The 14,582-nt window shown below is 37.8% G+C and overlaps 1 protein-coding gene across 1 annotated transcript; it reads left to right on the top strand.

Moving 5' to 3' along the window:
- Positions 1 to 3,145: 3,145 nt before the first annotated feature.
- Positions 3,146 to 4,127, top strand: LOC107889795 (uncharacterized). The gene is made up of 2 exons (XM_016814358.1): positions 3,146 to 3,559; positions 3,720 to 4,127. The coding sequence occupies exons 1-2, from the start codon at positions 3,146 to 3,148 to the stop codon at positions 4,125 to 4,127; spliced, it is 822 nt and encodes a 273-aa protein (XP_016669847.1).
- The last annotated feature ends 10,455 nt before the right edge of the window (positions 4,128 to 14,582 follow it).

Genomic DNA, 14,582 nt, shown 5'->3' with positions numbered 1-14,582 from the left:
TGGTTCTAATATACATAATATATATGTGTGGGTTTTATTATATATAATATATATACAGTTATAGGTTCTGTATTATCTAATATATATAAATGTATATGGGACTTTAATGCATGCTAAAGTTGATGTGACAAAGAACACTAAATAAGTATGTATATATATGTAATATATATTCGTTTATAGTTATGTAGTACTTATGAATGGACATAAAAATAAATAATATAATGCGGACTTGTATAACATGTGAATTCTATTGATAGTGTACATCTATGCATGCACATTTATGCATGCATGAACCCACAAGTGAATTATGAGTTTTATGATATGGCAATTTCTGATTAGTGCAAAATTATATTATTGTGAAATGCTAAGTGTGAGTTCAAAAGTAGTGCGAGCCAATTATATTGTGTAATAAAATATGATTAACTAAATATGTTGGCAATGTGAACACTTGAAACCGTTGGATATCATTAGCATGCCATATGATTGTGAGTACTCACCCTTTTATTATGTGTTGGACATTGTGGTCCGGAGATAGCATTAGAGAGATAAGGGAATGTCGAGCATAGCTTCATTCACCGTAGATAGCATGGTGTGTTTGGAGAGTGTGAGCATACATGCTACACTTACATGGAGATAATAAATGAATTTATGAGTTATGTGGTGTGTTTTGGATATCCGTGTAATGCCCCAAATTTTCATAAATTTTGACTTTTGTAAATCAGTAGCAAAAAAATGACTATATATGTTTTTGGTAAACTATGACATAAGTGTGTATCTGCTTTAGTGTTTAAGCGTTCTAGGTATGTGTGAGAGGTCCTAAGTTCAAGCCTTACTTGGGTTAATTTTGGAATTTTATGAATAAACTCTATCTTTGTTCAGTAGACTCTTATTTAATTTTTGGCAGCCTTATATCAGAATGGGCCTACTGGTCTGGTGGTTGAGTGGAGTGCCAGTCTGCTTGAGGTGCTACGTTCGAATCCCTGCATGGGCGAAAAAGTTTATTTTTGCTCGACTCGATGGCTAAGAGTTTGACGTAACCAAATTTCTGAGTAGTTTTGTGTAGTGGGGATAGCAGGAGAAGATTAAGGGATTGGGTGGCATATCAGATGTTTGGAATTGTTTCAAACAGTTTTCCCCTTTCAAAATTCTCTGTTGATTCTTCATTTTTTCCCCTTTCTTGCTGCCAAAATTTGCTTCTTCCTCCCCTATCCTTGGCGTTTCTTTTCTTTCGTTTGTACAACCTATGGTTCATCTGTTCGGTAAGTGATAATGGTGCTTTAAATTTAGGTATTTAAGTTATTAATTAGGAAACCTTGGTTTAAATGTGTTGACAGCCAAAAATCTGGTGTAAAGGGCTACGTTGGTGCCGAGTTATAGAGGGAAGCGTCCTTAGTTCGTAAGGTAAGGGTTTTTCCATTTGGAAGATGACTTTTCGTTTTGGGATTAATTAAATTCGATCATTTAAGCGACTAATTGAGAGAATTTTGGTTAATAATAGGTTCTGGATTGCTCATGGTGATTTTAGCTTGAATCAAAACCAGGTGTGTACTCGAAAACACTGAAAATAAGAAACGAAGAAAATCAAAAAACGAATTTGTTGACACCAAACGGGGGTGTGGTCGTCTGTGTGGTAGGACGTGTAACAGTACACGGGCGTGTGATCGACGAGTCAGGCCGTGCGCGCGAGACACGGACGCATGGCACGGTGGTGTATGGCCGATGAAGTTGTGTACAACACACGAGCTCAACCTATTGGGCCGTGCGGGCCCACACGGGTGAACCACATGGGCATGTAGGATTTTAGGTCAAGTCGTGTAATCTACACGGCTAAGGCCAATTTAGGTCGTGTGGGCCACACGGGCTTGTCGGCCCACACGGGCAGGCCACATGGGCGAGTGAGCCCATTTTTCTGAAATGATCTGTAAGGTTGCACGGGTCGCCCAAGTCAACTGTGGACCTACCGTAGGGTCGGTAAGCGCCATTTAGACCCCTCATTGAGTATTCTAGCTGTCTGATTTTTGTGTCGAGGATGAACTAAGAAATCTAAACTAAATGTATGATTTGATAAATTGCATATAAGCACGTCATTTTTGTATGTTGCATTACATCGGGGTGGGATGACGTTTTTGGGAGGAAGTATTCTGAAAGTCTCTTAAGCCTGATATCAGGCAGCTCAGCTGCAATTATCTTATTATGTGTCGCATTTTGGTACAACATGGTGTCTAGGGATGGGTGGGTCGATTTTATCCTCACTTGGTGTGTAGGGTTAGACGGAGATGGTGTGTAGAGGCTGGTGGGTAGGAATCTAATATTCGGTCTGCATAATGTATCTGACATGGGCTAAGGCCCTAAGTTGTATCTGGTTCTGTATCTGATGGGCTAAGGCCCTAACTGATTCTATTAATGGCTCCGACTCCTGACTATTTATTTATGCCACTTGATGTGTATTCTGTATTTGTGATTTTTGTGGGGATTACACACTGATTTTGCGAAAACTTAACCTTTTCTGTTTAATCTGTGTAGGTAATCCCCAGACTTGACAGATTGGTGAAGTGGAAGGCTCAACGGTGACCACCACTACTGAACTTCTTATTTACGGTTTTTACGGTTACATCGCTCATGTTTTGTTAGTATTTTATGTATGGACTTTGGGACTGTTTGGTTTTTAATTTGGGATTTTGAACTATTGATTATGGATTTATAAACCGCAAAGCAACAAAGTACCGTTTTCCTAAAATAAACAAAGATTTTCATAAATAATAAGGGTTTCTGAAATTATTGGGTTTCAAAAGCTTCTGCTTAAAAGAAATGTTTTAAAGCAAATCAATTAGTCCATGTTTTCCTGAACTAAGTAATCGATAATAACTGGAATGGTGTTAAGGTCAATATGTTTCAAAAAAAAAATACACACTCTCATGTGATATCGCCAAATTCGGCCATAACGTCCAGGCCAGGTTTAGGGTGTTACATTTAGTGGTATAAGAGCCAGGCTACAAAACTTGGCTGTGTATTGGGTTTTAAACTTGGGTTTTAAATTTGTAATACAGATAAATTCGATTAGACAATGAGCACACGAGGTATCCGCGGACGTGGCACTAGAGGCCAAGGTAGAGGCCATAGAGGGGCTTGAGCTGAGTCCTCCTCCATGGATAATATACTGAATTTGGACTCGAGTGAGATGCCAAAGTCGCCTACTACTGAGACTGGGTCTCGTGATTGTATGGCTGGGGACGATGCATTGTCCCGAGCTATGCTTAGAACTTTGGAGAGGGTCGCTGGGCCCAATGCGGGATATGGGGGCCGAGGGTCAGTTACGGAACAACTCCGGTCTAACAGGGCCGAGCTTTTCAAGGGTGTCATTGGAGTCGACCCTAGCGTGGCTGAATACTGGATGGAGGCCACGAACAGAATAATTGACAATCTGGACTTTACCCATGAGCAGAAACTGAAAAGGGCTGTTTCTCTACTTTGCGACGAAGAATATCAGTGGTGGCTAACGGTTAAGGAGGGCACTGAGCCTGACCATTTGATTGGGACTATTTTAATACTGCGTTCCAGAGTACATAGAAGCTAGCTACATTGATTCTAGGAGATGTGAGTTCCTTAATCTCACTCAGTGAGATCGATCAGTGTCCGAGTATGAGGCCGAGTTCCTGAGGTTGAGCTGTTATGTGCGAGGCATGGTGATGAACGAGTATAACCGTTGTGTCTGGTTTTAGGATGGTCTCAGGGACAGTTTTCGAGTTCTGATAGCTCCGCAGAGAGAGAGTGATTTTTCTACTCTTGTTGAGAAGGCGAAAATCGCCGAAGAAGTAAAGCGCACTGAGCGCAAAAATCGAGACAGAGGAAAGATTAAGAGGGATTCAGAGCCCTCTAATTTTGGGATGAGGCCTAAGAAAAAGGCCAGATCTGATGGGCCAGTGAGAGTTGGGCCTCCTGTGGCACCTACTGGGGTGGCGCATTGTGGACATTGTGGTAAACGCCATCCGGGCGAGTGTTGGAGGACTATTGGGGCATGTCTGAGATGTGGGTCCACTGAGAATCGTGTTAGAGATTTCCTATTGAGAACTTATCAGATGCAAGCTCCGGTTACTAGGACTGCACAGCCGTTGAGGGTAGTTCAGTAGCCTCCTAGGGGCCGGGGTCAGGCCAGGGGTTGTAACGGTATAGGCCGAGGATCGAGAGCACCGAGAAAAGGTGTGAGACCGACTAAGGCGAGGCAACCTGCTTTGGTCTATGTTACTCATCATCGTGAGGACAAAGATGCTTCGGACGTCATTACGGGTACATTTTTAATATTTGATGTACTTTATCTGGCATTAAAAGACATCGGCTTTGCCCACTCATATGTAGCTAGTACTTTGGGGATTCTAGTCAAGAGTACTGGTAGTGAGGTAACAGTGTTAAGTCCTTTGGGTCAATCAATCTGGGTTAGTAGATTGTATAAAGATGTTCCGCTAGAGGTCCAAGGGACAGTATTTCTGATTATGGGGATGGACTAGCTAGTTAAACACCGGGTGAGTGTAGATTGTGCGACGAAAAGGGTTGTCTTGAGGACCAAGGATGACAACGAGGTAGTGGTGATTGGGGAACGATGAGATTATTTGACCAATGTGATTTCTGCGCTGATGGAAGAAAAGTTAGTGAGAAAAGGATGTGAGGCATTCTTGGCCTACATCAGTGTTTCTGATTCTAGAGACTCTTCAGTTAAAGATACCAGAATCGTGAGGGACTTTCCAGATGTGTTTTATGGGGAACTACTGAGTTTGCCTTCGAGCCGAAATGTGGAATTTGGGATTGAGTTGATCCTTGGTGCAGCTCCGGTGTCTATCGTGCCCTACCAAGTGGCACCAAAAGAGCTGACGGAACTTAAGGCTCAGATTCAGGAGCTGTTAGATCACAGGTTTATTCATCCCAGTGTGTCTCCATGGGGAGCACCTATTCTATTCGTGAAAAAGAAAGATGGGACAATGAAGATGTGTATCGAATACCGTCAGTTGAACAAGTTAACGATTAAGAATAAGTACCCACTTCCGAGGATAGATGACTTATTCAACTAGTTCAAAAGTGCCTATGTGTTTTCTAAGATCGATCTACGTTCGGGCTATCATCATTTGAGAGTTAAGGAGGCCGATGTGCATAAGATGACATTTAAGACTCAATATGGACATTACGAGTTCCTAGTTATGTGCTTTGGTTTAACTAATGCACTAGTGGTATTTATGGATTTAATGAACCGAGTATTTCAACCCTACCTGGATCAGTTTGTAGTTGTGTTCATCGACAACATCTTGCTATATTCTAAGATAGAGGATGAGCACGATAAGTATCTTAGAGTGGTTCTACAGCTTCTTCGTGAGAAATAGTTGTATTCAAAGCTTAGCAAGTGTGAGTTCTGGCTTCGGGAAGTAACATTTCTAGGACATGTAGTTTTTGTTGAGGGGATACAAGTCGATCCTCATAAGATTGAGGGAGTGTTGGATTGGAAACACCCGAAGAATGTATTTGAGATCCGTAGCTTCTGGGGCTGGCAGGGTATTATCAACGTTTCGTAGAAGGGTTCTCATTGATCAAGCTCTGTTGCCTAAGCTTCTACGTAAGGGAGTTCCTTTCACTTGGGCTGATGCACAGTAAGAGAGCTTTGATAAGCTCAAGACCGTTTTAACTCAGGCTTTTATTTTGATACAGCTTGAGCCGGTAAAGACATCGTGGTATACAGTGATGTGTCACATGTGGGTTTGGGTTGTTTACTGATGCAAGACGAAAAGGTGGTTACTTATGCATCTCATCAGCTCAAGAATCATGAGGCTAATTATCTGATGCACGATTTGGAGTTGGCAGTGGTAGTCTTCGCTCTGAAAATCTAGAGGCACTATCTATACGGTGAGAAGTATACTATCTACACTGATCACAAAAGCCTCAAATATCTCCTCACTCAGAAGGAGTTAAACCTTAGACAGCATAGATAGGTTGAATTGCTTAAGGATTATAACTGCACCATCGAGTATCATCCTAGAAAGGCCAATAAGGTGGTCAATACGTTAAGCCGTAGGGCTATGACCGATTTGAGAGCGATGTTCGCTCGACTTAGTTTATTTGACAATGAGGTCAGTTGGTAGAACTTCAAGTGAAACCCACATGAATTGATCAGATCAAAGATAAATAAATTGGGGATAAGTCTCTTGTGTTGCATTTCCATTAGGTTCAAAGTGGTGTAACTACGTATTTTGGGATTAATAAGGATAGGGTATTCTATTTCTGCGGTCGAATTTGTGTACCGAATGATGAGGATTTAAAACTGTCGATTTTGAGGAAGGTGCATAGTAGCCTTTATGCTATGCATCCCGGCGGGGATAAAATGTATTGAGATCTATGAGAGTTGTACTGGTGGCCAAGGTTGAAGCGTGAAATTACTGACTTTTTTGCTCGCTGTTTGACTTGTTAGTAGGTTAAAGCTGAGCTTCAGTTACCTTTGGGTTTGCTGCAGCCGGTAAAGATACCGTTATGGAAATGGGAGCGAGTAACGATGGACTTCGTTAGTGAGTTGCCTCTAACACCTACTAAGAAGGATTCTATCTGAGTCATCGTGGATCGATTGACCAAATCTGCTCACTTCATTCTGGTCAGGACAAACTTTTCTCTGTAAAAGTTGGCTAAACTCTACATCTCTAAAATAGTAAGGTTACGACTTTGACATGGGCTAAGGCCCTAAGTTGTATCTGATTCTGCATCTGATAGGCAAAGGCCCTAACCGATTCTATTAATGGCTCCAACTCCTGACTGTTTATTTATGCCACTTGATGTGTATTCTGTATTTGTGATTTTTATGGGGATTACACACTGATTTTACGAAAACTCAACCTTTTCTGTTTAATCTATGTAGGTAATCCCCAGACTAGGCAGATTGGTGAAGCGGAGGGCTCAGCGGTGACCACCACTACTGAACTTCTTATTTACGGTTTTTACGGCTACATCGTTCATGTTTTGTTAGTATTTTTTGTATGGACTTTGGGACTGTTTGGTTTTTAATTTGGGATTTTGAACTGTTGATTATGGATTTATAAACCGCAACGCAACAAAGTACCATTTTCCTAAAATAAACAAAGATTTTTCGTAAATAATAAGGGTTTCTGAAATTATTGGGTTTCAAAAGCTTCCACTTAAAAGAAATGTTTTAAAGCAAATCAATTAGTCCATGTTTTCCCGAACTAAGTAATAGATAATAACTGGAATAGTGTTAAGGTCAATGCGTTTTAAAACAAAAAACACACTCTTATGTGATATTGCCAAATTCGGCCATAACGTCCAGGCCTGGTTTGGGGTGTTACAATCCATTTATCCAATGAGTATATAATTTGGCTATGTTTCATATTCACAAATTGCTAATATATCACCGTGTTGAGTGTGTAATTTGTTTTATATGTGAATTTTTAAAGTATGTGTAAATCCTAACATGTCTGGTGTGTAAATTTGTGTTGTATACATGTGCACTCACCGAGCTTCTCAAAGCTCACACTCCTTACTTTACCTTGCAACTAAATGGTTCGCGGGTTAGTGAGGAGGGTGGCAAATTGGTGATCCATCACAAGGCATTTTTTTAGAGTATGTTGAGCTTTTAAAATCTAAAGTGAAGCTAATGTGGGTCGTTCCAAGGGTTTAGTACTAGAATTAGACTTAAACATTTTAAATAAAATTTTTGACAGTTTGTAAACGGACATTACGGACTATTTAATTTTGGGATTTTTGAACTTTATAATTGCTTGCTTGATTGCTAATTTAATTACATGTTTAATGTGATGATAATTGAATGAACTATCAAGTTTTTATAGCTAAAGAGACCACCAAGTATTAAGGTAAACCCTATACCTTTTGATTCTATGAAATAAATGATTAATTTAGAAAAGCATGCATTTACATCTAATTTCCTGTATGAAATATTCTGCAAATGCGTGGTGTATACAATTGATTGGTGTGGTTCGTAAAGTTTTAAATAGAGAGTCATTTTAAGTGACTAATGTGATGTTCGAAATTTGAGTCTATTGTTCTAAACGGGTTTGGGGCGTCACACTAATCACCTAACCAATATGCCTCATTGGCACCATTTCACAACAAGGTTATAAGCATCACAAGCCGTTAAATTAAATTGGTACAAATCTACATCATTCCTATCAAAATAATCTAACCCTTTTTCACCTTCAAACTAACTATTAGAGAGTTTCAAATATAACATACCACAGTGCCAACAAACATACTTCAAACATCATCATAAGCATCCAAAATCAACCACTCTCTTCGTTCAAACACAAGCATACTACAATTAAACACACACATATACAATTCAACCTTATATACATATCACATAAACTTCCTAAAATAAACGTTTCATACATGGACTCATTTCACCATTTTCCAAAATCAAGTCATTACCAAAGATGCATTTCATGCATTTTCATACCATCAATAAATGAAAATATCATGCATTCATAAATCATACAATTATGTATATTAGGGGTTTACTTTAAGTTATCTGAACTTACCTAGTATTCTTTTCGGGATTGTGTTTCGGTTATTCTGAAACCTTGCGTTTACCACGATTGACCTCCAGAATTTGTTCCTCGGGGTCTATAATAGCAAAATTAACTCATTAATACAATACATTAAGCATTTCAAGTTTAATATCTACCCCTGGTCCAAATGACCGTTTTGCCCCTAAACTTTCACATTTTTACGATTGAGTCCCTAGGCTCGGATAATGAAACACATGCACTTTCTATCTTACCCAAGCTTAGCCGAACAATTTCCTTCTTATCCATTATTTTCTCATTTCTACCACACATTTACATCTTTTGTAAAATGGTCCTTATAAGGGTTTCTCATGAAAATCAACTAGAAAAAGATGTTCAACACACATTAATCTTTCATATTCCTGCATAGTCCATCAAAACACAATCAACTCATGCATGGGTAAATTTTTAAACACGAACCCTAGCATGAAATATGGGTAGAAATAGAGAGATCAAGCTACCGGGATTTCAAAAATACAAAGAACATGAAAAACGGGGCTCGGGAGCACTTACTATTGAGCTTGAAATTTGAAGAAACCCTAGGTATGGTGTCCTCCAAATTTCGGCAGCTATGGGAAGAAGATGAGCATATTTTTTCTCTATTTTTCTCTTTTTATTTCATTAAAATGCTTAATGACCAAAATGCCCTTATGCCCTTTCTTTAAAATTTCATCCACGCAAGCCCATTTTTGTCCAAAACTTTAGAATTTGGGCAAATTGCTCTCAAAGGCCTTTTAATTCATAATCTAAAACAATTTCATACAAATTGCTTCTAGAAACCAAGTTTTGTAATTTATTCAATTTAGTCCCTAATTTCCAATTAGACATCTTATACTTAGAACTTATTCATGAAACTTTAACAAATGCATATACTCATATTCTAGGCCTCATAATAACCATAAAATAAATATTTTGATGTCAAATTTGTGGTCCCAAAACCACTATTCCGACTAGGCCCTATTTCGGGATGTTACAGTCCTCATCGTGCTAGTTTAGCTCTAATTGTAGTGTGGCCACTGGTTGGGGCACTTCTATTGATTCTAGGAGCCCGTGGTCTCTGAAGTACTCCCTATATGTGGCCATTTGTTCATTTTTTCTCTCTACATGATTGGCTTGGAGGCTACAGAACCACTCGTATATAATATTGTTAAGCACACATTTTAGTGGAAAAGTCAGTTCTTCGAGATAAATTGTCGTGCCATCCCTCTACATATGTCTGTGATTAGGTGTGGGTATGGAAGTCTTCGTATGTGCCCTCAGCACATTGCCGCATGTTTGCGAGGATCTGATCTCTCATGTTAATTTGTTAACCATGCAAGATAGTGTATAAGAAAATAGCATGATCAAGGGTAACTTTTGTGACGTGTTGAGCCAAAAAATATTTACACAAATAAAATACATCTACATCTTGGCTTCTAAGGTCATAATTGATTACTGAAATTAAAATGGCTTACGGGTTATCGAATTTTGAGTCTAGGTGCCTTAACCCTCAATTAAGACATTAATGATCTCATTATAATCCACCTCGACTTCATTTAAATTTTCATAAGAATCGGGGGCATAGTGAAGTGTCTTATGGATGGCCTTGATAACAAATAGAGAGGCATCTATGTACACGCCTTTTGAAAAGACCGTATTATCTTGGGCTTCAGGAAAGTTCACATAAAATTTCTAAATGGTCGAGATTACAGCCGGTTTGAGTGGTTGTCAGCAAAATTTATTCCACCGTAACCAGTCGACCCTCGTAATTATAGCGTCGTGGAATAATTTCGTGGCAAAATTGAAGCCACGTTCTGGAATCATTGGTTTATCAAAATTGCTGATTCAGGCAGCAACATTAGTGGAGACAAATCATCTCCTCAATTCATCTAGAACATCACGTTCCTATATTTGTCGAGATGGTAGTCGTTTATGCACAACCATTATCAATTTCACAATACGTACTAATAAAAAAATTCTGAGTTCTCTACTTTAGTTTTCAAGATATAGTGCAATTATTCTAAAGTTTAGAGAGATATCATCGAATTATTTCATAGCTGTCGAATCGTCAGATTCATCATGCTTCACTTCCTGCCACCATGGATCTTCGCGAGAGAATATTTTACCTCTATTAGGTGGAAGATTTTGAGAGAGAAAATAAAGAATATGGAACGATTAATTTTTTAGAACACAAAATGTAAACAAACTATGGTTGTTTGAGTCGTTGGAAGAGAAGAAAATGATAAAGAAGAATGGAGGAAATTTTTCGGGTCAGCTCTGCTAGGGCTCATCCTGACGAGGGCATTTTATAATTGTTTCAACATCAAATCCCCCTCATCACGACATCGTGAAATGTTATGAGTTCTAATGTAGTTACGTCACAACTCATTCGCAACGTGGGATTGCTTGTTTGCTCGTTGGGTTGGCTCGTCGTGACATTGCTGGGCTATGTTGAGACGTGTAGTAGGCTCGTTGAGATGAGGGTGGCTCATCATGATGCCTCATTGGTGTTCGTCATGACGTCATGGCTGTTTTGGCCTTCCTTTTACGTAAAATTTTGAATCCTCGATTCGTATGCTTTCCTTTGTTCTGAGCTCAACAACAATTAGTAAAACACATAAAATACCCTAATTAAAAAATTAAACCCAATAATTAAAAATACTTAAATGAATGTTAGGAATTTAAAATTAAAATAAACTTAAACAAAAAGTCCTTTTTCAGGATTGGGACTATCCATATCACCCCCGTAAAAGAACTTCTAGCTGGTCCTCGAGACTTTGATCTGTCTTTTATTCCTCCATTAAGATATGTAAACCAATGCCATCGACCGATACCATTAATGTTGCCTTATCTTTGACTGGCATGACATCTACATCACAAGCCATTTGGTGTCGAATCCAAGCCAACCCAAAAATATTTTTCGGGCCATTATTACCTCGAGCCACTTCACCTCCATGTCGCGTGACATTCTCTTAACCCTAGCTTTATCTTCATCATCAAATGAGAACAAGATGAACTCGTTGATTTCTGCGGTTGGTACCTCCTCAGTTTTGGCCACAAAGTGTATTGGCTCATCAACACTTTCATTTATACTCGATTTAAGCTCAATGTCAATGGCTAGTTCTACTTCCACATCTATTGTTACGTCTAATTCTCCATCTGCTGCTACATCTCCATCTAAGTCACTTGGATTAGAGACTTCTTTATTCATGTTCAAGTCTTCCTCGTCTTCGATTCCAAACTTTTATTGACTTCCCTAATCTAGTTTCAGATGGTCGATGGTGATACAGTGGTTCTTAGGATCTGAGTTAGGAACATCATGCACAACCTTTTCCATTGGAATCTTTACTTTTGCTTGCTTTTATAGTAATTCCTCTAACTAGTCCACCTGTTTTTGAATTCTTTCTAGGTTAGTTTGGAATTCATTACACTTAAGAGGAAATGTGGATGAATATTCGTAGTCTCCAAACCTTCAATCATAATTCCGCTGGTTCATTAAGACTCCATTTGTCGGACATGATCTTTGATTGTTCCTATGTTGCTCATACAAATACCGGTATACATTATCATCCATTACTAACTCTAATTCTTGTTGGGTTGAATATCTAAGCATACCATATTCTCCGTTATCACTCCATTGGTTTATCGAAACTTCGTTCGTCCAACTTGGTGCTTCGTTAATGTACCATGTCTTGTAACAACTATAATCATCATCAAATTCACCCATGATTAAATTAAATAGTTGACAAGGTATCAAAAAAATATTTAAATAAAAATAAAAAATATTAACACACTATTTAACTCATTTATCTTCCAGCTACTATTATTTTACAAAGCAATTAAATTAATAACAATTTTCACCGTCGTAATCCCTGGTAACAGTGCCAACAACTTGACTGCCTCCAAACGTGCTAACGTTTAGAGTATAAATCGTGCAAATAAAAATATATAAAGTCAGTACGGTATTTGCAAGCAAACATGTCAAATTGTAATATAGAAGTATTGCAATAGAACACCAGTAAGTATTTCGAGGATCGTACCTAAGGGATCACAGATTGAAGAAATCTATTATTAAATTAATTATTGAAAATAATTACTAATATAATCGAGTTACAAGTTAGTAGTGTGAATCCAAATTCAATTATTAATTAAAATAATGAAATTAATTACCCTAAATTATGGAATTTTCTATTCCTAGTGTCAACGATGCAAGATCTTAGCCTCTGATCGATTAAACCCCTTATTGTTAATTAATTTATTAATTACCCTTAACTGATTTGTTTACCACCCTTAGCTAAGAATACCATCTTGGTCTCATATTCACTAAGGATTACCAAGTAAGCCACCCTCTCGGTCTCTTCTTAGGCATATGAATACCCTTTTTGTCTCATCGCTTGGCATAAGTTGTGTTCGACAGGATACCCTCTCGGTCTCATCTTCACTAAAAAATACCACCTAAGCCACCATTTCGGTCTCTTCCTAGGCATACAGATACCCTCTCTGTCTCATCGCTTGGCACAAGTTACGTTCGACAGGATATCCTCTCGGTTTCACCTGTCTCAATATTCTACAGGGGCGTCACTCCCTAATATACTAAGCACTCTTGAATAAACATCCAAATTCTAAGTAAATAATTACTTAATTAATAGATTAGATCCATAACTGAAACATGAAAGATATAAAATATGCACATAATTTTATCCCAATATTCATACAAACATTAGTTGATCAAGTTAATGAAATATAAACAATGGAATAAAAGAAAGAGATAATGAAATTGATCATTGATAAATCATTGAAGCGTGGCTCCAAAATAGTCTCCGCTTGCAAACGTCTTCACATCAGAATAGAAAAATTCCCACTAAGCGAACATAAAAATAAAACTAAAGTAAAATAAAATTATCTATCTAACTAGGTCTAACCTCGTCTACCCTCATAATGGGATTATAGTAGTGTTTATATAGGCAAACATTAGGGAAACCATTAGGGTAAAATATTCCTAAAATACCCCTTATACTAATAAAGTCGTAATAAATAAAAATTTATCTTCAAAATTTGTTCACATTTTTGCTAATGTTAGCACTTCGTCAGCATGATGTCACGTCATCGCGACGTGGGTTCCTCCTTGTCTCGACTTTGGCCCTATTTCAGCCCTACACGTTTCGAAGTTCTGTGTTGCGACACGAACCTCCCTATGTCGCAACACAACCGTTGTTATTTGCATTCTTTAGCCTAAATTGGTATCCTACACACTCAAATAACCCATTAGTTGTTCCTAAGGCCTGAGTTGGCCTAACGAGTCGTCAAAATACTAAAAACTACGTAAAAACGCTTATTTTGTGATAAAATGAATCTAAGCTAAGAAATACGAAAATACAATAAAATATGTTAAAATTCTTAGAAAACAAGCTCTTTAAGTGTCGAAAAGTGCTTAAATTGCCACTACAATTAGTGGCAAGTCACTGATTTTCTCTTAAACAACGCTGGCGTCAAACAAATTTTGAATCAAATCAATTTATTCTTTTGAAAAGGCATATTTGTTGGGAAATGTTATTCTTGTGAACGTATGTTTAAACTCCCTATTAAAATGAATGAAATTTTAGTTTTTTCTACTTGAGTTGTTCTTGTCTGAATGTGTGGCATGCTAGAATGTGTCATGACAATGGTAGATATGTGAAAAACATGAGTAGTTTTGGTTTAATTCCTAAACTAGTACATGAATTTGAAAAAATGTGAATCATTTAGCATGACCAAAATCATAAGAAAATCTTTCAAAAGTGTGGAAAGAAATTCAAAATTAGTAGAATTAATACACATTGACATTTTTTATTTGAAGGGATTCTAACATGAGGTGGAAAAAAGGTATTTTTTTTTAAACTTTTGCTGATGATTTTTCAATATATATACATATGCGATCTATTGAAAAATAAAAGTGAAGCTTTCGAGATGTTTTCCACTTTTATAAAAAGAGATAGAAAATCCTTTTGGGAGAAAAATCAAAAGATCCAAAAATGACAGAAGAACTGAGTATGATTGTCT

Source organism: Gossypium hirsutum, chromosome A03, assembly GCF_007990345.1.
Source record: "Gossypium hirsutum isolate 1008001.06 chromosome A03, Gossypium_hirsutum_v2.1, whole genome shotgun sequence".
NCBI lineage: Eukaryota > Viridiplantae > Streptophyta > Magnoliopsida > Malvales > Malvaceae > Gossypium > Gossypium hirsutum.
The sequence above is the reverse complement of the archived record's forward strand: the minus strand, read 5'-3'. Positions and strand labels throughout refer to the sequence as shown.

What these genes read in the sequence shown, in the direction of transcription:
- LOC107889795 (XM_016814358.1), top strand. Translation starts at nt 3,146, where the DNA reads ATGGATAATATACTGAATTTGGACTCGAGTGAGATGCCAAAGTCGCCT. An exon ending in TTTTAATACTGCGTTCCAGA is followed by an intron (nt 3,560 to 3,719) that starts GTACATAGAAGC and finishes GTCTGGTTTTAG; the next exon opens with GATGGTCTCAGGGACAGTTT.